General features: G+C 37.4%; 1 protein-coding gene and 1 long non-coding RNA gene across 5 annotated transcripts in view; one reads left to right on the top strand and one right to left on the bottom strand.

Annotated features, from left to right (window-relative positions):
- Nucleotides 1-6,140, bottom strand: part of LOC132350724 (uncharacterized) — a 369,839-nt gene extending 363,699 nt beyond the window's left edge. Inside the window, exon 1 of the long non-coding RNA XR_009497994.1 lies at nt 5,841-6,140. This is a non-coding gene — a long non-coding RNA (uncharacterized LOC132350724). The remainder of the gene's footprint in view (nt 1-5,840) is intronic.
- A 250-nt stretch (nt 6,141-6,390) lies between these two features.
- ZWINT (ZW10 interacting kinetochore protein) lies at nt 6,391-24,979 on the top strand. 4 transcript variants are annotated; one of them, XR_009497894.1, is made up of 10 exons: nt 6,391-6,491; nt 7,367-7,457; nt 7,623-7,746; nt 7,904-8,070; nt 8,978-9,034; nt 9,570-9,712; nt 9,793-9,976; nt 10,067-10,172; nt 16,436-16,471; nt 24,800-24,979. XR_009497894.1 is itself a non-coding variant. In XM_059899444.1 (9 exons), exons 1-8 carry the CDS (start codon nt 6,451-6,453, stop codon nt 10,142-10,144), a joined length of 885 nt encoding a protein of 294 aa, XP_059755427.1. In that variant the 5' UTR covers nt 6,391-6,450; the 3' UTR covers nt 10,145-10,172; nt 10,774-12,600. The 4 variants fall into 4 exon arrangements, 2 of the variants coding, with proteins under 2 accessions (XP_059755427.1, XP_059755426.1); XR_009497893.1 differs by having other exon boundaries at nt 10,067-10,193; XM_059899444.1 differs by lacking the exons at nt 16,436-16,471; nt 24,800-24,979 and adding an exon at nt 10,774-12,600.
- The last annotated feature ends 615 nt before the right edge of the window (nt 24,980-25,594 follow it).

The following is a 25,594-nucleotide window of genomic DNA, read 5'->3' as shown; positions in this document are numbered from 1 at the left end:
CATACACTTCCCAATTTCTAAAGGTACTATAAAAAGGTGCAAAAATCAAAACAATGTGGTGCTGCTGTAAGACTAAGAATGTTGATCAATGAAATAGAATTGAGAGTCCAGGAAACACAATACATTTTTAGCCAACTGATTTTTTGACAAGAAGTGCCAAGACAATTAAATGAGAAAAGAATACTTTTTTGACAAGTAGTGCTATAACAACTGAATGCCCATATACAGGAAGATGAATTTAGACTCTTATCTCACATTGTACACAAAATTAACTCAAAATGAATCATAAATGTAAATGTAAGAATTAAAACTATACAGCTGTGAGAAGAAAACATGGAAAAAACATTCCATAACTTCAGCTAGGCAAAGTGTTCTTAATATTTAAGACACCGTTAAGAAAATGAAAGACAAGCCACAGCCTGGGAAAAAATATTTGCAAATCATGTATCTGATTAAAAAATACTTTTACATAGAATAGAAATAATTTTTACAACTCAATATTAATAAAAAAATTAACCAACTTTTTCTAAGTGAGTACTGTAGAATATTGGAATAGGTATTTCACCCAAGAAGATGTATAAATGAATAATAAACATATGAAAAGATGGCCATCATAATTAGTCATTAGGGGGAAATGCACATTAAAACTACAATGAGATACTACTTTACACCCACTAGAATGGTTATCATTAAAACTACTGAGCACAACATGTGAAGATATGGAGAAGTCTGAAACCCTCGTATATTGCAGGGGAGAATGAAAAATGGTATCGCCACTTTGGAAAGAAACCTTGGTACCTCCTTAAAAAGTTAAACATAAACTTACCAAGTGATTCAGTGATTCCATTACTAGGTATCTCCTCAAGAGACATGTAAACATATGTTCACACACACAAAAAATCTTTTCTGGGAATATTCACAGCAGCATTATTCATATGTCAATCACCAGAAACACTACAATTTCCATCAACTGGTGAACAAATAAATTGTTTGTGGTGTATCTCCACATTGGAATATATTCATCAATAAAAACGAACAAATTACCGATGTATGCTACAACATGGATGATTCTCAAAACATTGTGCTAAGGCAAAGAGGCCAGATGCAAAAACACCTACATATTGTATGTTTCTGCAATGTCCAGAAAAGGCTAGTCTACAGAGACAAAAAAAAAAATCAGTGCTAGTCTGGGCCCGGGGCTACAAACAGGGATTCACTGCAAACAGGCAAAATGGATCTCTTAGGGGTGATAAAAATGTCTTAAAACTGACTGCACAATTCTATGTAAATATAATAAAATCATTGAATTTTACATTTATAATTGATAAATTTTATGTCATGTAATTCATACTTCAATAAAGCTGTTTTTAAAAAGTAAGTAAACCGATGGGAATTTCTTTTTCCCAGAGCAAGACTGAAAACACACACACACACACACACACACACACACACACACACACATGAAAACCAAAGGATATATTCACTGGTTGATAAAAGCAAAAGTATTTTCCTCATCAAGAGTTTGAGTGTCAACACTTTTTGATTATTTGTACTGTCTGCCACATGTTTAGCTTACTGCACAGATGTTCCAATCAGATATACAATTTGCCTTAATGCATTAAAACACCTACACCAAAGCAATAATTATTTACCAACTTTTTAAACAAAATTTTCATCATATATTTTGTAATTGAAAAAAACCCTAAAAAGTTACTATTACAAAAACAATTAAAAAAAAAAAATTCAGCAGACTAAATTGTGTAAGCTCTCGGCGGCCCTGCTTGGAGAATAGTTGAAATATAGAAGAAAACATCCAGCAACTAATGGTCAAAGTGATATAAACACAGAAATATTCCTATGTTTAGGAAGGTAGAAAAGAGGCGATATTTTTGACAGTTTTATCATAATGAATAAAATTTTCAAGCATCCTTTGAAAATGGCCTAGCACATATGTTTTATTTACCTGCATTGTTATTGCTTTATCCTCTGAACTAATAAATATCAGAAGAGAATTACATTTAGTACTCTGAGAGTGACTGTGACATGGAAAGCAAAAAATCAGTGAAGCTACAGAGAAAAAAGCCTGGTGTTAAAATACTAGGAGAAAATTAAATCGATTTTAAAATATTACTTTTTAGTTAATGTTTATTGTGTAAGATATACAAACACATATGAAGATATGTATAGAGATATAGATAGACAGATGTATGTGTATCTATGTCTATATACACCTATGTATATATAATGTTTTATTCACTGGATTTCCCGTGACTCATTTAGATGACCTTGCGACAGGGCAGAGAAGATGTGGAAATACAACTTTAAATCCTAAAACAATGCTGGCAGAGCTGGATATACCAAACAGAACTTCTGTACAAATAGAAATCAGTCCGCAAAGCACAGTATTTTGTTTTCAATGTTTTATAAAGTACTGGAGGTATATTTTCTATAGACAGTTGCAAACATATGTCTTATCTTATTACTTATATTTACTTAATGCTCTATGAATCTCAGATGAATCTGCTCTAACAATCATTTCATGCATCCCAATAAAACAGTTGATATTCCATCTGAGTGTTAATGTAAGTGCTATTTTCAGAACTGTTTCACGTGCACTACACAAAGAAAGCGTCAAAATGAATGAGGAAATTTTCTATTTCTAGGAACATATGCTTTTTAAAACATTTTCCACTTGTTCAATGACTGAATAGATGTTTCCACCTTAATAAATGAAAATATAATGCCCATATCAATTATATGCTTAAGGGAATTTGCTTTACATCCTTCCTGGTTGTGCTATTACCTTCTACAACAGGGGAAGATCGGTTGAGCAATATAAAATTTTTTAATATAATTTATGGAGGGCATTAGAGTTTGATAAGCTGCAAACAAGAACTCTTTAAATTTAAAAACACATACAATTTATACACCTCCAACCTCTTTACTGCAAATGTGACATTTTTAAGCTACGGAATTTTTTTTTACCCTGTTGGTTTTGTTGAAATTAATGTAAACTTTTTGTACATAAATTACAGGCTGTATGTATCTAATGTACCTAAAAGTTTATGAATCATCACTGTCCAATTGAACTCTCTATTGATGGAAATGTTCTAAAATTTGCATTGTCCAGTATGGCAGACACTAGGCATACATAGCTATTGAGCACTGAAATGTGGCTAACGTGACTTAGAAAATAAACTTTTAATATTTAACTGTAATTAAATTTAAATAGCCACACGTGGCTGTGGCTTGCGGATTAGAAAACACAGAAAGAGGAGGAAACTTGGAATCATACTTTTTATTGATCTATAGTAATTTTCATTAGAATTCTAGGTCAGATCTCTATAAATCAGAGCCAAGGGGAGGGTTAAACAGAGCTGGCAAATTTGGGTTTTGTTTGTTTGTTTGTTTTTGGTTTTGGCCATGCCACGCTACCTGTGGGATTTTATTCCCGACCAGAGGTTGAACCCAGGCCCTTGGCAGGAAAAGCACAGAGTCCTAACCACTGGACCTCCAGGGAATTTCCCAGAGCTGGCAAATTTGTGCTATGTATAGTCCAAAGTCAACTTGCATTCAAGTTCAACTTGCAGTATGTCATTTTGATTTGCTATTTATTATTTGCTCTTTTCATGATTTGGTCTTCAGTTTACCCTAAAATATTTAAATTTAGATGTGAAGTGAGGTCATTTCATACATTTGAAAAGGATTTTATTCAAAAGGCAGTATTTCTGTGGGAATTTGTGAAAAATAGATCAAAGGGACCCAAACCTTCAAACATAAAGAGATTGACAGTCAATCCTTGTTACTCCAATCAAATGTACCTTTCAGAAAGTGTCATTTATCTTCTCCACTGTATTGTATATGTAGAATGTTTAGAAAGTTCTAAAAAGTAGACTCATCAAGCAGGAAGGACTCAGTCAAGCAAGAAGATCCTTTATGGAAAGGATAGGTTGTCAGAAATTGTACCACAGCTCACTGTTGCTTTGTTCTTTTTATGTTTTAGTTTTCTACTATTTGTGTTAGTTTCTAAGACTATGCCTTCAATTTCTTTTATCTCTTATTATGCAATGTTTAATCTGCTATTAATTCCATTTAATTTCATCTGTCATATTGCAGTTTTCACCTCTACAGGTTTGATTTAGGTCTTTATTACATGTTTCATATTTCTGATTAACTTTTTTCAGTTTTATTGAGATCCATTTAAAGTGTAAATTGAGTGGGTTTTTTGCATAGAATTGTGCAACCTTCCCTATAGTCTAATTTTAGAACATTTTCATTTATTTACGCAGTAAAAGAAACCCCATGTCCATTTGCAGTCTCTCCCCATACACTAGCAACCTCCCCCCATTCCCGTGCCAGCTCCCAGCCCTGGCAACCACTAATCTGTTTTCTGTTTCTTCAGATATGCTTAATCTGGACATGTCACATAAATGGAATCATACAATATCTGCTCTCTTTCAACTGGCACTTAGCATGTTTTCGAGGCTCATCTATGTTTTAGCATGTATTTGTACCTCATTCTCTTTTATTGCTGAAAAATACCCCATTTAATGGATGTAGATTTTTGTTTTTTCCATTCACCAGCTGAAGGGACTTGGGTTGTTTCTACTTTTCAGCCCTTGTAAATAATGCTGTACTATGGATACTTGTGTACAAGTTTTTATGAGCATGTTTTCATTTCTCTTGGATATATACCTAGGAGTGGAATTGTGGTTCACATGGTCACTATATGTTTAACATTTTGAGAAACTGTTAAACTGCTTTCCAAAAGCAGATGCACCACTTTACATTCCTACCAGTAACATGAGCAGTCCACTTTTTCCATATCCTTACCTCTTATTATCTTTTTGATTATACCTCTGCTTATCTTTTTGAACATAACTGTTTTAAAACCCTTGTCTGTTGATTCTAGCATCTATTTCTATTCTGAAGTGATTGATTTTTCTCCTAAAAATGGGTTTTCTTTTCCTGCTTTTTTGCAAGCTTGGTTTGTTTTTTTTTTTTAAATATCTTCATTGGCGTACAATTGCTTTACAATGTATTAGTTTTTGCTGTACAACAAAGTGAATCAGCTATACATATACATATATCCCCATATCCCTTCCCTCTTAAGCCTCCCTATCCCACCCCTCTAGGTGGACACAAAGCACCGAGCTGATCTCCCTGTGCTATGCGGCTGCTTCCCACTAGCTATCTATTTTACATTTGGTAGTGTATATATGTCCATGCCACTCTCTCACTTTGTCCCAGCTTCCCCTTCCCCCACTGCGTCCTCAACTCTGTTCTCTATGTCTGTGTCTTAATCCTGCCCTTCCTCTAGGTCCATGAGTACCATTTTTTTAGGTTCCGTATATATGCGTTGGCATACAGTATTTGTTTTTCTCTTTCTAGCTTGGTAGTTTTTAATTGGATGCCAGACATTGTGAACTGTACCTTACTGGTTGCTGGACATTTTTGTATTTCTATAAATATTATTTAACTTTGGTCTATCATATACTGAAATGATTTGTTAACCGTTTGATCCACTTGGGCCTTGCTTTTAAGATTTGTTAGGTGGCACTAGAGGAGTGAGGTGTCTAGGGCTAATGCCCTACTACTAAGGCAAAACCTGTATGTGTACGCTAACCAACACCCCACGGATTATGAAGTTTTCCAGCCTGATTGGTGGAAGGAGTTACTGACCCTAAGTGATCTCTGGGAATCCTTAAAACCCCTTCGGGGTAGTTTCCTCAAACACAAGATGCTCAGAACTCAGCAGAATACTGGAGAAAACTCTACAGAACTCCGATTTCTCTCTCTGAGATACTCTCTCCTTTCTGCTATACTCTGGAGGACATTACCTGCCTTGGTCTCCCCCAAACTTTCGGCTCCAACCGGTCAACGCAGGCAATTCGCTGGGCTGTGCTTAGGTTTTCTCTCCCAAACCCGCATCCTGGAAAATCTTTTAAAGGCTGTAAGCATTTTGAGCTGATATTTGTTTCCTCAGTCTCCAGGATCAGTTATCCGTTATTGATGCCAAGTGTCTCGGAAGACAGACCCAGCGTTCTCCTTCAAGAGCAGATTATTTTTTTCTTTTTCTTTTTTTTTTTAAATAAAGGTAACTCTGAGAGTTGCCCCTAAAAGCCAAACCGAGCAAAGGTCTTTCCTCTTAGTCTGAGAACTAGGCAGCGCGCCGTTGCGTGAGCTCAAGCCGCACCTCAACGCCTCAGCACCGCCTACGGGTTACTGCGCAGGCGTAGAACTTCTGCGCGCCTGCAGGGCTCAGCAACAACTGCGCCTGCGCCAAACAACGAGGCGCGCCAACGCGCCAATCTGCGCCTGCCAATGAGAGTGCCCAATGGTCCTTGATTCCCGCCCACTGACAGGACATCCAATCGCCTGTCCCGGCGCGCGGTTCGCCGCGGGTCCAAAGTGGACGGAGGTTAGAGCTGACGCGCGGCCCGGGGAAGCATGGAGGCGGCAGAGACTAAGGCGGAGGCTGCTGCCCGAGAGTAAGTGTGTCCCGCCAGGTGGCAGCCGGGGGCGGGCTGGGGCGGACCTTGCGCGGTCCCAAGTAAAACCAGTAATTCCCGTCCACCCCTTACAGCGGTTGCGGGTCGACTAAGCCGTGAAGTGATCCTAATCCCAGCCCCCCAGTCTTAGGTTCCTGAGGTGACGGTTGCCTCTCTCCAGGAGTAAGGGCTATGAGCGACTGTCCGTCCCCCACCACGTACGCACACCCCCCAGAGGTGTGTCCTGAAAGGGGACGGTTCCGTCCCTGTCAACCCTCCATATCTCTTCGCAGATCGACCACCCTAACAGGAGACTTTCCACCCCTAGGAGACATCCTGGGAGGGCCATTCAATTTCTGTCACCCCTGTCCAACACACACTCTCCCGGTGGGTTATTTTATCCCCATCCCCGCCTCCTAATGGACTGCTTCGGCCGCTAACAAGGGAGAACTCTGGAGAGCCTAGACCCAGGGATCCAGCCCCCTGTCCTTAGCTCCTCCTCAAGTACGCTGATACCCTGCCCCCAAGCTTGTGTTCTCTGCGTGGCGGGGCTCCCCCATTCCCTGTATATTTCCATGACTGATTTCAGAAACTCAAACGGTTTCTATTAGTGAGACATTCCCTATTTAAAATCACAGCTCCTTCCCCACCCTCCTATTCCCCTTGCTTTGCTTATTTTTCTTCACGGCACTTACTACCTCCATGTGTCTTCCATACAAACACCATTCCTGGTCCCAGATGGCCCTTCAAGCCTGTGCTAGGCAGGACAAGACTCAGCATTAATACACATAATCACATATGTGCATGTGCACACAAATTGACTAGAACTAGGACCCCAGGAGTCTGCAGTTTTTCCTGTTTTCTTGCCCCTTCAGGGCCCTGGCCAAGGTGGCAGACATCCTGGAGCCTATAGGTCTTCAGGAAGAGGCAGAACTGCCCGTGCAGATCCTGGCTGAGTTTGTGATGGTACGTACAAGATGGGAGCTAGCCTTTCACAAGCCAGGGACTGCTCCTGGGTCCTCCTATTGAGATACTGGGCAGCGGTAATGGTGAAAAGACGGGAAAGTAACCTTGTTGGCCTATAGTCAAGGAGGTAAGAATGTTACTTGCGTCCACCCTCCCTCTGAACAGGACTCCCGGAAGAAGGACAAGCTCCTCTGCAGCCAGCTTCAAGTAGTAGACTTCCTGCAGAATTTCTTGGTTCAGGAAGGCACTGCCCAGGACCTGAACCCCTTGGCTTCTGAAGACACGAGCCGTGAGTGGGCAGGGGGTTGGAATAGGGGCTTCCCTGAGTGAATAAGGAAGAGGGACATCAGTCAAGTGAGCTGTTTGGCTGACGGGAAGACTGAAGCCCCAGTGTTGCAGGCAGGTGGGCCAACCTCACTTATTCCCTCACTCTTGGCTCTTCTCAGGGCAGAAGGCAATTGAAGTCAAAGAGCAATGGAAAGAGCTGAAGGCCACCTACCAAGAGCACGTGGAGGCCATCACAAGTTCCCTGACCCAGGCACTGCCCAAGGTGGCGGAGGCCCAGAGGAAGCAGGCCCAGCTCCAGGAGACCCTTGAACAACTCCAGGCCAAGGTGAACCAAGGATGAGGGGAGGAGAGGGCAGGCAGAGAGGAGGAGGAAAAGGGTGAACATGCTGGGTTGGACCCACTGGCTGTCTTTTAAAATCCAACCATATGGCTGAGTAATATTCCATTGTATATATGTACCACATCTTTTTTTATATGTATATAAATTTATTTTTTTTACTTTTTTTTATTTTTGTCTGTGTTGGGTCTTCGTGTCTTCGCACCAGCTTTCTCTAATTGGGGCAAGTGGGGGCTACTCTTCGTTGCGGTGCACGGGCTTCTCATTGCAGTGGCTTCTCTTGTTGCAGAGCCCGGGCTCTAGGCGCACGGACTTCCGTAGTTGCAGCACACTGGCTCAGTAGTTGTGGCGCACGGGCTTAGTTGCTCCCCGGCATGTGGGATCTTCCCAGACCAGGGCTTGAACCCATGTACCCTGCATTGGCAGGCAGATTCTTAACCACTGCACCACCAGGGAAGCCCCTGTACCACATCTCCTTTATCCATTCATCCGTCAATATTACTCAGCCATTAAAAGGAATGAAATAATGCCATTTGCAGCAACATGGATGGACCTGGAGATTATCATACTAAGTGAAGTAAGTCAGACAGAGAAAGACAAATATCATATGATATCACTTATATGTGGAATCTAAAAAAAAAAAAAAATGATACAAATGAACTTACTTACAAAACAGAAACAGACTCACAGACTTAGAGAATGAACTTATGGTCACCAGGGGGGGGAAGGGTGGGGGCCAGGGATAGATTGGGAGTTTGGAATTGACATGTACACACTGCTATATTTCAAATAGATAACCAACAAAGACTTACTGTAAAAAAAAAAAAAAAAAATGAAATCCAAACATAAAAATGCACTCCTCCTCTCCTCGTTCCCCTCCTTTGCTTACCTGCAGAAGCAAGTGGCCATGGAAAAACTCAGAATAGTCCAGAAGCAGTGGCAGCTACAACAGGTAGGTCCATTCACCTAGGAAAATACCTCTTCTCACCACCATGCTATTGCATGGGCCAAGTCCCAGAAAACCTTTATTCTGTTTCCCCCTGTGAGGCACTATAGCATGGGTACCAACATGGACTTGAATCCTAGCATCACCACTTACCACTGCATGATCTTGGGCAGTCACCTAACTTTCTCTGCTTCTGTTTCTTCATCTGTGAAAGAAGAAAATAATAGCATCTACTCTATAGAGTTATTATGATGATTAAGTAATTGGTACAGCAAGTGCTTAAAATAGTGCCTGGCACATAGCAAACTAAATAAGTGTTATCATCATCTTTGTGCTCCTTTTCTCCAGAATTCCTCACCTTGGAACAACACATTCTGACCCTTCCTTTTTTCTAAGCCCCTGGTCCTGCCTAAAGTGAGTAGGATCCCTCTTTCCATCTGTGCGTCTGAACCCCCAGCTAGGTCTAGGCTGTAGGGGTTGGGGAAATGGCTCTAAGATGTCAGCATCTGAGGAACCATGTCTACATTCTCACTCCTGGTAGGAGAAGCGTCTGCAGCATCTGGCAGTGGTTTCTTCAGAGGTGAGGGAGCGTCAGACAGGAACTCATCAGGAGCTTGAACGGCTGTATCAGGAACTTGGAACCCTGAAGCAGCAGGCAGAGCAGGAGCAGTACAAGCTGCAGAGGTGAGGCCGGGAGCATGGGCTACAGACCCAGGGTGGTTCAGCTGAGGTTCCCTCTCTTCACACCCACCTCCTCCTTCCAGGCACCAGACCTTCCTCCACCTGCTATACACCCTTCAGGGTAAGCTGCTCTTCCATGAGGCTGAGGCAGAGGCAGAGATGCCACAAGAGCTGGATCTTCCTAAGGATAAGCCCCAGCAGCTGACCCAGCTCCAGGAGCAGAACATTCGGGACACCATGGGGAGAGATGAGGGTGTATCCTCCAAGGTGAATGAAAGATGGAACAGTTGGGCAGGGAGGCAGAGAGAAAAGCTGGGAGATAAATCTTACTCATCGCCCATACCTTGTCCCCCCAAGGCCAACAACCCACAGCCTGCTGGAGATACAGGCTTACCATGGCTTCCTGGGAGACAGCAACATGGGGAAGGATCCTAGAGCAGGTCGGACTCCAACTCAGGCCATGGTGTGTGTCCCTGGACTGTAGGTATGGCGGGAGCAAGGATCTCTGGTCTATCTGTCTCTGTTTCTGTGCTCCGCTGTTCATGGAGGGGATGGGACATGGGAAGGAGCAAGGAGTTTATCTTATGGATGAAGTTTTGTACATTATCCCCATGCCCAGCCTACCCTGGGCTAATCCCTCTCTTCCTCTTCCCCAGCTCTCTGGCCTCACCCACATTGCAGGATGGACTTAAATTCCTTGAGTGCAGCTTGATTTTTGACTACATACCAGGTTGGGGCAGGCTCTGGATTCTGTTTATTAAAAACCCTGGGGTTCTCTCAGCTGCCTGTTTGTCCGCTTATCTTCATATGTTGGTGGGAAGAACCACACTCATAGGCCAGCAACAAGATAGGTGCTGGGACTGGTGTGAATAGAGAGGGTATAGATGGGGAAGGGGCCCTGGCCTGGGGCATCAGGGGTTGCTTGCCCAAAGGGATATACTACAAACATACTGAGCTTAATTCACATTCACGGAGAAGATGAATGCTTTATGCAGGTGATTAGATGTGGGAGGATAATTTTAATTACTGATCCAAATGTTTACTGAATCTCTGATTTGTGCCAGGTCCCTTGCTATGAACTGGAGCTACAGCGGTGGGCTTATCTGACCAGTCCCTGCCTACATGGAGCATAATGAGAATGAACAATTGAAAAGATAAATAGGATGATTTCATGGTGTGTTAAAACAGGGTAGCAAACTAAAACAGAGTAATACAATGAAGAGCAATAGTGAGAGTATAGAGACCCCCATCTATGTATATTGGCCTGTGTCTGTGAGTCAGTATTTCTATTTGTGTTTGTGTGTGTGTGTTTCTGTGTCTTTGTTTGTTGCTTTCAGTCTCCATTCCTCTGTGTGTCTGTCGCTGGGTTTGTGGACAGGGGCGGGCACTACAGTGTTTGAGAAAGAGATTGCATTCCTGATTGGGAGTGTGGAAACTGCTACTTCAGAGAGAAAGAGAGAAAAATGACAGTTCTCAGAGAGTAGAAAACTCATTTTCCGTATGAGAAAAGGACCTTCATGTCAGAGAAAGACCTAAACATCCCCATGAGAAAGGCACTGGGGCCTTTTGTTTTTGGTGAGAGAAAGTTTTAAGAGTCAGTGTTCACTGTTCTGTCTCAGACTGGGTCACCTTCTCTCAGGTGGAGATTCAGATCGTTGTGCATTCCGATGGTTTGCCCTGCTTTACTAAGGTGTCCCTAGTTTTCTCTCAAATTGTCTTTTCAAATGTGTTGGCCCCATTTTTTAGGTATGAAATAGGATAATTATCAGAGGTCTTTGGGCTCAGAGAGGATTGAGGATACTCCACCAGGGAGCACACAAATGCCCACAGAGTGGCTTCCTCAATCTACTCATCCCCCTCCCTCCCACATGGTTCCTGCTGTAGCCTTCTAGTAACCCAAATATCCAGTCCCATTTTTCCCTCCCTCCTACTGGATGGGCTCCCTTACCCCTACAGTCTCATTTCCTTTCTAGTCTCATGTTCTCCAAAATGTCTGCAGCACAAACAAGAGAGCAAGAGTACATATATATATATATCCACCCCAGGAAAGGAGTGTCTACTAAGGGACACTGGGGTGTGGGTTGGGATGTTGTGGAGTTTCCCTATCTTTGCATACATTATGGCTGTCAGAAAGTCAGCAGGGAAGAGAAGACACTCACATGGAGCCCACCAAGATGGGGGTGAAGGATAATATCCTGAGATACTCCAAGCCAGGGACAGGGGAAGGAGATTGGGCAGATGTACAGTAATCAAACGCAGAGGTCTGCAAACTTCTGGGAACCAGATTTCTCTCAAGGAGTGTGAAATGCATCAGTCCACACTGAGGCCAAAGAGGAGGGGAGGCTTGATTATCTGTTATGTTCAAAGCCCTTGAATTGCCCATGTGGCTGGAGCCTCAAGTTGGCCGGAAGTGTCTTGACTGACAAGCTCAGGAATTGGGACTTGCTATCAGATAGAAGATGGACTTCAGCTTCCAGCTCTTCTTAGCCCTCTGTTAGGCCCTTAAAGACTATCCTTGTTCATTGATACTTGCACAATGTAGATGTGTGCAAGGAGGAAAACTACCCCTGGGAAATTGTGATCTCTTACACAAAGACATGGAAATCTATGAGTCCACAGAGGCTGCTGAAAAGGCCCTGCTGCCTGCCAGAGTTTTTACTCTTCCTCTTTTCTATTGAAGGGAAGGACACAGAAACCAGTGAAGAGTGGGGGCGGAGGGGAGACTAGGCAGTGAATCAGTACAGTCAAGACACTGTTGCTCTGTCTTGACCAGAAGTCTTGATAACTTAAAATGAAAATTAAGCTTACTCTGTTAAACCAATAGGAAAACTTTCTTTTTCTATTCTCTTTAAGAATAATGTTTTCCTTTTTAAAGTTAATTTTGTTTAACATTATTATGGTAAACACTATTTTGTTTATTTTTTTCTAGTTTCATATTTTCTAGGTATTGTCAATTTTTTCTAGGAATTTTTCATTCTAATCTTTTTAAGTTAGTATGAAGTTGTCGTAATCTTTTTAATCTAAATCTGTATCCTGTTTTAGGATGGCCTAATGTTATATTCCTGATACATTATTGTGCTTCACTGATTTTTTCCTTGATACATCCCTTCAGATTTTCATTTTCAAATATTCAAATACTGAAAGATTGGCTTTTGTGATTTGCTATTGTATGTTTTGTTCTGTTTCATTGACTTGTGTCATATATCTTGCTCATTTTCTACCTTCTGTTTTTAGGTAGAGAATATGTATTTTTTTGGTAAACTATTTTTATCAGATAATAAACTTGTGTATTTGGATCTTTATTTGTTTTCTCAAGTAAACATTTAAAGCTATAAATTTCTTCTGGCTTCCTATTAGTATTTTCTCAGTCATTCAATTCATAGAATTTTCTATTAAAATTATTTCTTTGATTCATGAGTTTCTTAGAAAAATAATTTTGAAATTTTTTACTCTATATGAGAGGATAATCTTTCTAAGTTTATTCTAATTTGGTCAGAAAATGTCATCTATGTAATAAAAACTTTGAAATTTAATGAGGGAAGCAATTGTAGCCTTGAATGTGATTTTCTTTTTTTAATGTTTCATGTTGATTTTAAAAGAATGTCTGTTTTAGAACTGTCATATGTAATGTTTTTTATGTTTATTAGATTATGCTTGTTATGTTTTTAAGTTTATATCATCTATATACTTAATTTTTAATTTTCTGAATATCATCTTCTGAGAGGGGTATGTTCAAGTCTTCCAAGTGAGAGTAGATTTGTTTTTTTCTCTTACAAACATCTGGATAGTTTCAGCAAAGCTAATCCCCCTCATTCTATCTTTATAATTTTGGAATTTGTGAAACTAAGCTCATTTCAAATATTCTACCCTGTCATGAAAAGAAAACTATCTTCCCATTTTAGAATCTTTCTGTCCTTAATAAACCCCATCCTGTCTTACAGAATTATGCAACTTCTTATATTACAATTTTTACGTCTCCTCCTTGGGCCAAATATGTGTAAGTTTTAAAATATAAACAGTGTGGTATTAAATCAACTAGTTTCATTATTATTCCCAGCACAGTATTTAAATGACCCTTTTGATACTTTGAACATTGGGCTCTGAAAAATTTAGTGAGTTTTTACACACTTTGCCCTTGAAACCCTGAATAACCTAGGCATTAAGTCTGAAAACTAGAGTCTCAGGAATCAACATCTTGAGGCCTTTTTAAACTGTCATGGGGGGGGGGTAAATTCTTTTTATGTTGTTAAACTGAATTTGTGTAACTGTTGACATAGTTATAAAAAAACTTGTTAATCTTTATGGAGCTCTGCAATTTTAGATGCCATATTCAAACGCATTTCTAAATTTTAAGTTGTCAAAGGAACTTTAGCAAGCACACCTATGCAAGGTATGCATAATTCATTTCATCATACGTTTTATAGTGATTATACCCATGTGATAATTATTTAAATGAGTTGATTACTGTGTACCTAAAATCATGTTTTGAGATAGAAAAAAGAAGGGGAAAATCTAGAAATATGCTTTCAGATGGTGACAGAACTTTTGGAAATAAAAGATTATCACAAATAAACATTATAAAAGAAATAAACCATAAAATATATATGTAATCTAGTGCACAAATTTTTTATGTACTATAAATAATGTTAGGAAAAACAAACACAAGTTGGAGTAATCAAAATAGGGTTTATTTTATGAAAGTTTGTTTAAAATATCCTATAGAGTCTCCGTGTTATGAAATTATATTGCAAAAACTTTGAGTCTAATCTTAACCAATCATAAACAGCAATTTTATTAATAAAAATACTAGGTATATTAAATTTTTGTCCTGTTTATGTAACTTAGTAGACAAGAAGTTATGCTTTACATGTGTCTTTGAGGGAAAATTCTTCTCTTTAGGGACAGGGGCCTGTCCACAGTCTCCATATATGTAAGCCTTGGATTTACCTGGCCAGGTATTCTAGAAATAAAAAAGAATTCTCAAGAATTTATTTACCAAAGTTCAGCATTATCTCTGGTTGTTTCATTTGGTTACTCCAAAGGAAGATATGATATGAAGATAATAGAGTTTTGGGCAAGATATACTGATTTCTTGGTCGAAAACTCTACTCTTGATGATGACTGAAATGCCTAACTTTGTACCAGTATGTCATTTTCAACATGAGAAAGAAGGGGAAAAGGAAAGAAATGGTGAATTTAGTTGAGGAATTTAGTCATAAAATAGATAACATTTGTGTGTGTGTGTGTGTGTGTGTGTGCATACATACACATATAAAATTGGCAGGGATAATGTAGACTAGCTGGAGAAAGTGAGAGTGACTGCATGACAGATATTTGACCTCTTTTTTCAGATAGCCATTTGTTCTCTGTGATTCCTCTCTATAGGAACATATATATCTTTGCATCCACAAATGAACATATATCAATACCTTCACACTTTAAAAGTACTTAGTAAATGTTCATTGGATCATCTTCAGGGACGATTTCCCAAAGAACTGCCTCTTAAGATCAATTTCAAATAAATGAAATTATCCAGAGGCACATTTCATCATTTATTGAATGTCAGCTATTACTGAATGTCAGTTCTGAGAGTTTAAAAAAACAAAACAAAACAATCTGAGTTTAAATTTAGAGACAGGAAGGAAAAATCTAATTCTAACAAAAAATTATGTTTGTCATTAAGGACTAAGAATTGAAATGTTTTGGTGGCACCAAGGATAATCATGCATACTAAGCAGAAGGAACATTATAAGTAAAGTATAGGAAATGAGAAACTGGCAATTTCAGGAATGCAAAAGAGCTGAAATCCACTTAGGCAATTAGATATCATATTAAAGCAACATTGGAGTGGCAGGAGAATGGAACCTCTATTTTAGACTGTTGATACTTAAAAATAAGTATAATACAATGATCATAGTTATTAGTAGCTGCATATTATACCCACTAAAATAATCACTAAAGCAGTTCAGTGATACTAGTATTCATGGATGATGACAGTTACCAATCCAAACAAGTACACACCAACTAGAAACTAATGAACCACCTATCCCAGAGCTCAGTGCTTTTTGGTACATTAGTCACTGAAGGCTCATGACTGTTTGAGAACATCGGAAAACATCTTCAGCAATGGAAAATCACTCATCGTGCCTGAGAAATATTCTACTTATCAAGGTTTTAGGGATTAACAATTGAAAATAGGAGGGGGAAAAAAACCTCAGCCTTAATATAAAATGGTTATATTAAAGAATAATGACCTACTTAACATCAATTAGAAAATGAGTATGGCTTTTAAACAGTACCCTATGACTACCATAATAACTTTAATTTTAACAATTATGTTGAACAATATTCAGAGATTACTGGAATGTAAAGATAAGAGAAGCTTTCCATTAGGTGCCTATATCACCCTTGGCACACGCAACAGGCTGTTCTTATTCTTTTGGAAAAGAATAAGAAGTCTTATTTGGTTAAAAAAAGTCTGGTATCATAAGAGATTTTCTATTTTACTCTTCCACCCCTATCTCTACCCCTATATCTCAGGAATTTTCAGGAACTAATTCAATAGCTATATTTAACTTTTGGTGTGTGGTGGTGCTGGTGGTGGTGGTGGTGATCTCAAGAAGTAGAAGTAGTTATTGAAAAATTTTTTATTACAATGGAAAGGAAGGGCTAGTAAATATTCAGTTAATTCTAATAATCTAACAATATTGTATATCTCTTGTATAGGAGAAAAACTAAAACTGGGATTTCATGTACCTGAAGGTAAAACTTTGTTTTATATCTAAATAATGAGATAATTTTTTGGCGGGGGGTGGGATATTGCACAACATTGTTATTGGTATGTCACGGTACATGTAATTTAGCAATCACATTGTCTAACTCAAACAGGTGGCACAGTCTGGCAGATGGTAGTAAGGATTTGTTTATAAGGCTCACAGTTTCTTGCAAATGTCTTGCCTTGTTCTTCTTCTAAAATTTTGTTTGTGTGTTTGTGTGCAGATACCTAATCATATTCATATAAGGTGTGCTATTTTATATTTTGACACTAAGTTGTTGATTACATATAGACTTGGAGTTGTACTAACTCCCTGATAATTTTTTCTATTAGTATTCATTCAATGCCTAATCAACAAACATTTCTGAGTACCTATGTGCCAGGTACTATTCTATTTCTTTTATTAAAATATATTTCACATATAACATTGTATAAATTTAAGATGTACAACATGTTAATTTGATGGGTTTATGCATTGTAATGTGATTGTCATTGTAGCAATAATTTGTACTTCTGTCATGGTACATAATTATCATTTATTTTTAGTGGTTACAATAATTAAGCTCTAGTTTCCTAGCAAATTTGATGATTATAATACAATATTGTTGTCTATATTCACTATTTTGTGCATTAGCTCTCTAGGGCTTGTTTACTACTTGTTACAATTTGTACCCTTTAAGCAAGGTACAAACTATTTCTCTACCCCATATCCCCTGGAAACCACCATTCTACTCTCTGTTTTTACCAGTTCAGCTTTTTAGAGTCCATGTATGAGTGATATGGTACAGTATTTGGCTTTCTCTGTCTGAGTTATATCACTTCACATAATGCCCTCGAGGTCCATCTACGTTGTTGCAAATGGCAGGGTGTCCTTCTTCCTCACAGCTGAATAATACTCCAGTGTGTGTGTGTGTGTGTGTGTGTATCACATCTTCTTTATCCATTCATCCACTGATGGGCACTAAAATTGTTTCCATATTTCGTCAATTGTGGATAATGCTACAATAAATATGGGGTGCATATATCTCTTTAATATCCTGTTTTCATTTCCTGTGGGTATATACCCAGAAGTGAAATTGCTGGATCATATGGTAGATCTGTTTTTAATTTTTTGAGGAACCTCCATATTGTTTTACATATTGGCTGAAACAATTTACATTCCCACCAACAGTGTACAAGGATTCCCTTTTCTCTACATCCTCACCAACACTTGTTATCTCTTGTCTTTTTAATTATAGCCATTCTAACAGTTGTGAGGTTATATCTCATTGTGGTTTTAATTTGTATTTCTCTGATGATTGGTGATGTTGAGCATCTTTTCATGTACCTGTTGGCCATCTTTGGAGAAATGTCTATTTAATTCCTCCGCCCATTTTTTAAACACATTTTTTTTTTATTGAGTTGTATGAGTTTTTTTAAAAATATATTTTGGATATTAACCCATTATCAGATATATGGTTTGCCAAAATTTTCTCCCCTCCTGTGGGTTGCCTTTTTGTTTTGTTAATTGTTTCTTTTCCAGTATAGAAGCTTTTACATTTGATGTAGTCCCATTTGTTGATTTTTGCTTTGTTGTTTGTGGTTTTGGTGCCATAACCAAAAAATCATTGCCAAATCCAGTATCGAGGCGCTTCTTCCATACATTTTCTTCTAGGTTTTGAATTACTTTGTGTGAGTACTGTAAGGTAGGGGTCCAGTTTCATTGTTCTGTATGTGTTTATCCAGTATTCCCAGCACCATTTGTTGAAGAGATTCTCTTTTCCCCATTAGATGTTTTGGGCTCTTTTGTCAAATATTAGTTGACCTTATATGTTGGTGCTTAATTCTGGACTTTCTATTCTGTTCCATTGGTCTGTGTGCCTATTTTTATACCAGCACCTGCTGTTTTTAGTTGCTGTAGCTTTGTAGTATAGTTTGAAATCAGGAAGTATGATACCTCCAGCATTTTTTTCTTCTTCCTCAGGATTACTTTGGCTATTTAGGGTCCTTTATGGTTCTGTACAAATTTTAGAATTGTTTTTTCTATTTCAGTGAAGTATGCCATTGGAATATTTTTCTTTTTGATTTTGGTTTTTATAACAATTTGCATAGCTAATTAAATTTGAGAAAATATTTCTCTTTTAATTTGATCACATGATCTCACTTTGGAATTTTGATGGGGAAATTATGTTGAATTTATAGATGGCTTTGGAAACATGGACATTTTAACAATATTAATTCCCCTGATTCATAAACACATAATGTCTTTCCATTTGTTTTTGTCTTCTTCAGTTTCTTTCAGCAAAGTCATGTATTTTTCATTGTGCAGTTTTTTCACTTTGATTAAATTTAGTCCTAGGTATTTATTGTTTCTGATGCTATTGTGAATGAGATAGTTTCTTTATCTCTTTTTCAGATGTTTCATCATTAGTATGTAGAAATGCAACCGATTATTGTATGTTGATTTTATAGCTTGCATCTTTACTAAAAGTTTCTATAGTTTTTTGGTTGACTCTTTGGGATTTTGTGTATAGAAAATTGTATCATCTGTAAACAGAAAAAATTTACTTCTTCCTTTTTGATTTGGATGCATTTTATTTTCTTTCCTTGCCTAATTGCTCTAGCTAAGACTTCCCCTAATATATTGAATAAGAGTGGTGAGAGTGGGCATCCTTGTCTTGTTCCTAATCTTTGTGGAAAAGTTTTCAGTTTTTCTCCATTGAGTATAGTGTTAGCTCTGGGTTTGTTGTATCTGACCTTTATTATGTTGAGGTATGTTCCTTCTATACCCAATCTGTTGAGAGTTTTTATCATGAAATGATGTTGCGTTTTGTCAAAAACCTTTTCTGCGTCCATTGTAATGATCATATGGTTTTTATCTTTCATTCTATTAATGTGATATATTATATTTATTGATTTGCACGTGTTGAACCATCCCCACATCCCAGGGGTAAATCCCACTTGGTCATGATGTATAATCCTTGCAATGTTTTTTTAAATTCAGTTTGCTAATATTTTGTGGAGATTTTTGCATCTGTATCATCAGGGATATTGGTCTATAGTTTTCTTATAGTGTCCTTACCTGGCTTTGGTATTAGGCTAAAGCTGGCCTCATAGGAAGGAGTTTGGATGTGTTTCCTCCTCTTCAATTTTTTGGAAAAATTTGAGAAGGATTGGTGTTAGTTCTTCTTTAAATGTTTAGTAGCATTTGCCAATAAAGCCATCTGGTCCTGGACTTTTAATCTTAGGAGGTTTTTTGATTACTGATGTAATCTGTTTACTAGTTATTGGTCTATTTAGATTTTTGATTTTTTTCCTTATTCAGTCTTGGTAGGTAGGTTGTGTGTTTCTAGAAGTATATCCATTTCTTCTCAGTAATTTAATTTGTTGGCATGTAATTGTTTATAGTAATCTCTTATGATCATATGTATTTCTGTAATATCAGTTGAAATGTCTCCTTTTTCATTTCTAATTTTATTTATTTGAGTCTTCTCTTTTTCTTAGTGAGTCTAGCTTATGGCTTGTAAATTTTGTTTATCTTTTTGAAAAAACAGCTTTTAGTTTCATTCATCCTTCCATTGTTTTTGTGGCCTATATTTCATTTATTTCTACTCTGATCATTATTTCCTTCTAACTTTGGGCTTAATTTTTTCTTCTTTTTCTGTTTCCTTCAGGTGTAGCGTTGTTTCAATTTCTTAATATATGCATTTATTGCTATAAACTTTCCTCTCAGAACTACTTTTGCAGCATCCCATAAGGTTTTATATGATACAGTTCCATTTTCATTTGTTTTGAGATAATTTTTTATTTCTCCTTTGATTTCTTCTTTGATCCAATAGCTGTTTAGTTTCTACCTATTTGTAGATTTTTCCAGCTTTCCTCTTGATTTCTAGTTTCATACCGTTGTGGTCAGAAAAGGTAGTTAGTATGATTTCAGTCTTCTTAAAATTGCTAAAATGTGTTTTATGTCCAATCATATTGTCTATCCTGGAGAATGTTCTGTGTGCACTTGAGAAGAATGTGTGCTGGATGGAATGTTCTATATATGTCTGCTATGTCCATTTGTTCTAAAGTATGGTACAATTCCAACATTTCTTTGTTGATTTTCTGTTCGTGTGATCTATCCATTGCTGATTGGGGTATTGAATTCCCCTACTATTTTTGTATTGTCTGTTTTTCCCTTCAGATTTGTTAATATTTGCTTAATATATATAGGTGATCCAATGTTGGATATGTATATATTTGCAATTGTTATGTCTTCTTAATTTATTGACCTCTTTATTATCATATAATGACCTTCTTTGTCTCTTACTCTTTTGGGCTTGAAGTCTATTTTGTCTGACGTAAGTATGGCTACCCCTGCTTTCTTTTGATTTGCATGGAATATTTTCTTCCATTCCTTCACTTTGAACTTATGTGTATCTTTTTTTTTCAGTTGAAGTTTAGTTGATTTACAATGTTATGTTAGTTTCATGTGTATAGCAAAGTGATTCAGTTATATATTCTTTTTTAGATTCTTTTCCATTATAGATTATTACAAGTTATTGACTATAGTTCCCTGTGCTATACACTAGGTCCTTGTTTAGCTATTTTAAATATAGTAGTCTGTATCTGTTAATCTCAAACTCCTAATTTATCTCTTCCCCCCTTTCCCTTTTGGTAACCAAAAGTTTGTTTTCTATGTCTATGAGCCTCTTTCTGTTTTGTAAATTAGTTCATTTGTATCATTTTTTAGATTTTACATATAAGTGATATATGATATTTGTCTTTCTCTGCCTGACTTACTTCACTTCGTGTGATAATCTCTGGGTCCTTCCATGATGCTGCAAATGGCATTATTTCATTCTTTTTTATGGCTGAGTAGTATTCCTGTGTGTGTGTGTGTGTGTGTGTGTGTGTGTGTGTACCATATCTTCCTTATCCATTTGTCTGTCAATGGACATTTAGGTTGCTTCCATGTCTTGGCTATTGTAAATAGTACTGCTATGAACATCGGGGTCCTATGTGTGTCTTTAGATCTGAATGAGTCCTCTGTAGGCAGCATATAGTTGGGTCTTATTTTTTTTAATCCATTTTATCATTTACCTTCATGTTGTTTTGTATCTCCATTGTTTTTTTCCCCCTCTGTTTCTGTCCACCTTTGTAAATTGGTGGTTTTCTGTGGTAGTATGCTCAGTATCGCCTTTTTTAATGTTTTATGAATATATTTTATAGTTACCATGAGGCTTACATAAAATATCTCATGAATAAAATAGTCCTAATCCATTTTGTACTAAAAACAACTTATCTTCACTCTCCTATAAAGGCTCCGCCCTTCTACTCCTCCTCTTTTAGGTTTTAGGTTTGTTTGACATAATTAACATATATTACATTATATTAGTTTCAGGTGTACAGCATAAAGATTGCAAATTGATCACCATAATAAGTCTAGTTAACATCTGTCACCATACATAGTTACAAAAAATTTTTCTTCTCTCTTGCAATGAGGACTTTTAAGATGTATTATCTTAGCAACTTTAAAATATGTAATACAGTATTATTAAGTATATTTTACATTCCTGTGTTTTTGATGTCCCAATTTACCTCTTTTTTTTTTTTTAAAGATTTTTTTGACATGGACCATTTTTAAAGTCTTTATTGAATTTGTTACAATATTACTGCTGTTTTATGTTTTGGTTTTTTGGCCACGAGGCATTCCCCAACCAGGGATCAAACCTGCACCCCCTGCATTGGAAGGCAAAGTCTTAACCATTGGACTGCCAGAGGAGTACCTGGCTTGCAGGATCTTAGTTCCCCGACCAGGGATTAACCCAGGCCACCACAGTGAAAGCACTGAGTCCTAACCACTGGACCGCCAGGGAATTCCCCCAATTTACCTCTTTTTATGCTGTGAATTAGTTAACAATTAGTTAGTTAGTTTTAATATTCTTTTCCTTTAACCTTATAATATAGTTAACTGGTTAAAACACCATTCTAATATAGACTTACAGTTTTCTAATTCTGACTTTTTTTCCCCCCACTGGTACCAGTGTGTTATGTACTTTTATATGTTTTCATGTCACTGATTGACATCTTTTCATTCCAGCTTGAAGAACTTTCAGTATTTCTTGCAAATTAGGTCTAGTGGTGCTAAATTCCTTCAGCTTCTGTTTGTCTTGGAAAGCGTTTATTTCTCCTTCATCTCTGAAGGATAACTTTGCCAGATAAAGCATTCTTGGCTGGTAATTTTTAATCTTTCAACAACTGAATATGTCATTTCACTCTCCTCTGGCCTATAAAGTTTCTACTGAGAAATCTGCTGATACCCTAATGGGGGTTTCTTAGTAGGTTACTTTGGTTACTCTTTTTTTCCCTGCCTGCCTTTAAGATTCTTTCTGTGTCATTGATTTTTGACAGTTTCATTATAATGTGTCTTGGAGAAGAAGGTCTTTTTGCACTGAGATAATAAGGTGACTCTGTTACCTTCCTGGACTTGTATGTCCAATTCTTTCCCCAGGTTGGGAAATTATCAACTTTTGTTTCTTTAAATAAATATTCTACTCCCTTCTCCCTCTCTTCTCCTTCTGGAACACCAGTTATTCCTATATTTGCTTTTCTGATTGAAAATGATAGCTCTCATGGAGTTTCTTCACTATTTATTTAAATTTATTTTTTATTGAAGTATAGTTGAATTACAATGTTGTGTTAATTACTACTGTACAGATGACTCAGTTATACATATATATATATACATTATTTTTCATATTCTTTTCCATTATGGTTTATCACAGGATATTGAATATAGTTCCCTGTGCTATATGGTAGGACCTTTTTGTTTATCCGTTTTATATATACCAGTTTGCATCTGCTAATCCCAAACTCCCCCTCCTACCCTTTCCCACCACCCTCTCCCTTGGCAACCACCAGTCTATTCTCTACGTTCCTGATTTTATTTCTGTTTCATATATAGGTTCATTTGTGTCATATTTTAGATTCCACATGTAAGTGATATCATATGGAATTTGTCTTTGTCTTTCTGACTTACTGATAATCTCTAGTTGCATCCATGTTGCAAATGGCATTATTTTGTTCTTTTTTATGGCTGAGTAGTATTCAGATTTCTTAACTATTTTAAAATCTCAGTTCTCTCTCCTCTTCTAATTGAATTATTTCTATATCCCTATCCTCCAAGTCACTTATTTTTTCTTTTGCCTGTCTCTCATGTTGTCAGTGCTTTCTATTGCATTCTTTATCTCATTCACTGAATTTTTCAGTTCCAGAATTTCTGTTTTGTGTTTTAATTTCAATCTCTTTGGTAAAGAACTCTTTATGTTCATAATTTTTAATCCTAAATTCATGGAATTGCTTATTAGGTTTTCTTGTAGCTCATTGAATTTCTTCATGACAACTATTTAGAATTCTTTATTAGTTAGATTGCAATATTCTGTGCCTTTGAATTTCATTGCTGGAGAATTATCATTTTCTTTTGGTGATACCATCTTTCCTTGATTTTTCATAGTGTTTGAAGGTATGCGTTTCTCCTTTCGCATTTGAAGTAGCAGACATCTTACTAAACTAAGGCTTTCTGTTTACTTTGAGTCTTATGGCTCAACAGGCTGGCTATTAGAAACCTTTTTTATTCCAGAGGGTGGCGCTCTAGCTCAAGTTTGTGGTTTCTTCTATAGGCACTGGCTCTTAAACATGCAGTAGGGAGTGGGCACAAGGAGTCCGCAGCGGAGTTGGGGAGGTGTTGACTTAACAAAATCTTAGGGTTTTGGGGGTGTCCACAGGGTCAGTGGGGGATCCTCAAGTGGGGCACACCCAGAGGCAGTGGGCAGTTCTCCTTTGAAGTCCCAAAGCAGACAGCAGGAAACATGACACTTTGATATTCTTGTCAGCTTCCTTTCCTTTTCTCTACCTCTCCCCAGTCACAGAGGTCCTTCCTCAGAAATCCAGGTGCTGCTGGAGATAAATGGGTTCCTCCAGCCACAGCCTGCACAACTGATGTTGACGTCACTCTCTGAGGAATGAATGAAATGATTTTGGCCTTGTGTTATAGTCTTTATAGCTGTAGAAACTTAGTTCCCAGCAACTAAGGTGTAATTTATAGGAACTGTCTTTGTTAAAAGGCTTTTCAATAAAATAGTATTTTCTGTTAGACATGTTATAATATTTAATTTCAGTTTAGAAACTTAGGTTATAGAGCTGTTTGATATTGTGTTTTGGTTTTCCTAGCTAGGTATCTTGAGCTTTAAATATTTTTTTGAATATATGTCCATTTACATATATTCTAAAATGTGAAGTCAGGCATCATTTTCTCTTTATAAATTTAATTTATTTTGTGTTATTTTTTTAAGGAGTCATTTATTTTAATCATGAAGACACCTGGAAACTACAGGAAACTCATCTCATTTTGTTGTAATACTAATTGCTATCAACAGTTTGCTATCTTTTACCTGAGTATCCTGTTTATTTGTAAAGAAGCTAAATGACAGCCTGGTTCATTTTTAAATTTTGTATTAGGAGCAGAGTTTTCACTTAAGACTGTCTTAGAATTCAAAAGATGCTTGCTTCCTGGATGTTTGTCTTAGTTTGACAATATTAAAGTTTTGTGATGAACAGTATACTTGTTTTCTTCAATCTTTTGAAGTTTATCTAATATTTTCTATATTGGTAAGTATGTGAAATTATGCATAATGTAAAATACAGAAAAATTGAAAATCTAAAATCCAGGTATCACTGTCTTCGTAGAAGTATGTGTGTTTGGCAGAAATCTGGATAAAGAATCTCCAACCTTGTAACAAATCCTCCAAAGATTTCCATAAAGTTTCATACTTTAGTCCTCAGTCCCTTGATTCGGAATTTTTCTAACCCCTTGAGACATTTTGTATTAACATATGATGTCCCTCTTGCATGACTTACTATCTCATTGGTGTTACTCTTCTTGTGCTATTGAATAAGAAACACCAAACTCCTAGTGTTGCGCATACTTTGTCAAGCAGTGGTTGCTTGCCTCTTTGTAGATGGTTTTTGCTGAACAACCCATATCTAGGAAAACGAGGAGAAAACTGAATTTTCTGATTCTCCTTACGTATTTAACCTATGCTATCCTAAGTATATCTAACATGAGAAAAGCCCTGTGAAGGCAACCA

This window comes from Balaenoptera ricei, chromosome 16 (assembly GCF_028023285.1).
Source record: "Balaenoptera ricei isolate mBalRic1 chromosome 16, mBalRic1.hap2, whole genome shotgun sequence".
NCBI classification, from domain to species: domain Eukaryota; kingdom Metazoa; phylum Chordata; class Mammalia; order Artiodactyla; family Balaenopteridae; genus Balaenoptera; species Balaenoptera ricei.
This window is presented reverse-complemented; position numbering and strand designations above follow the sequence as displayed.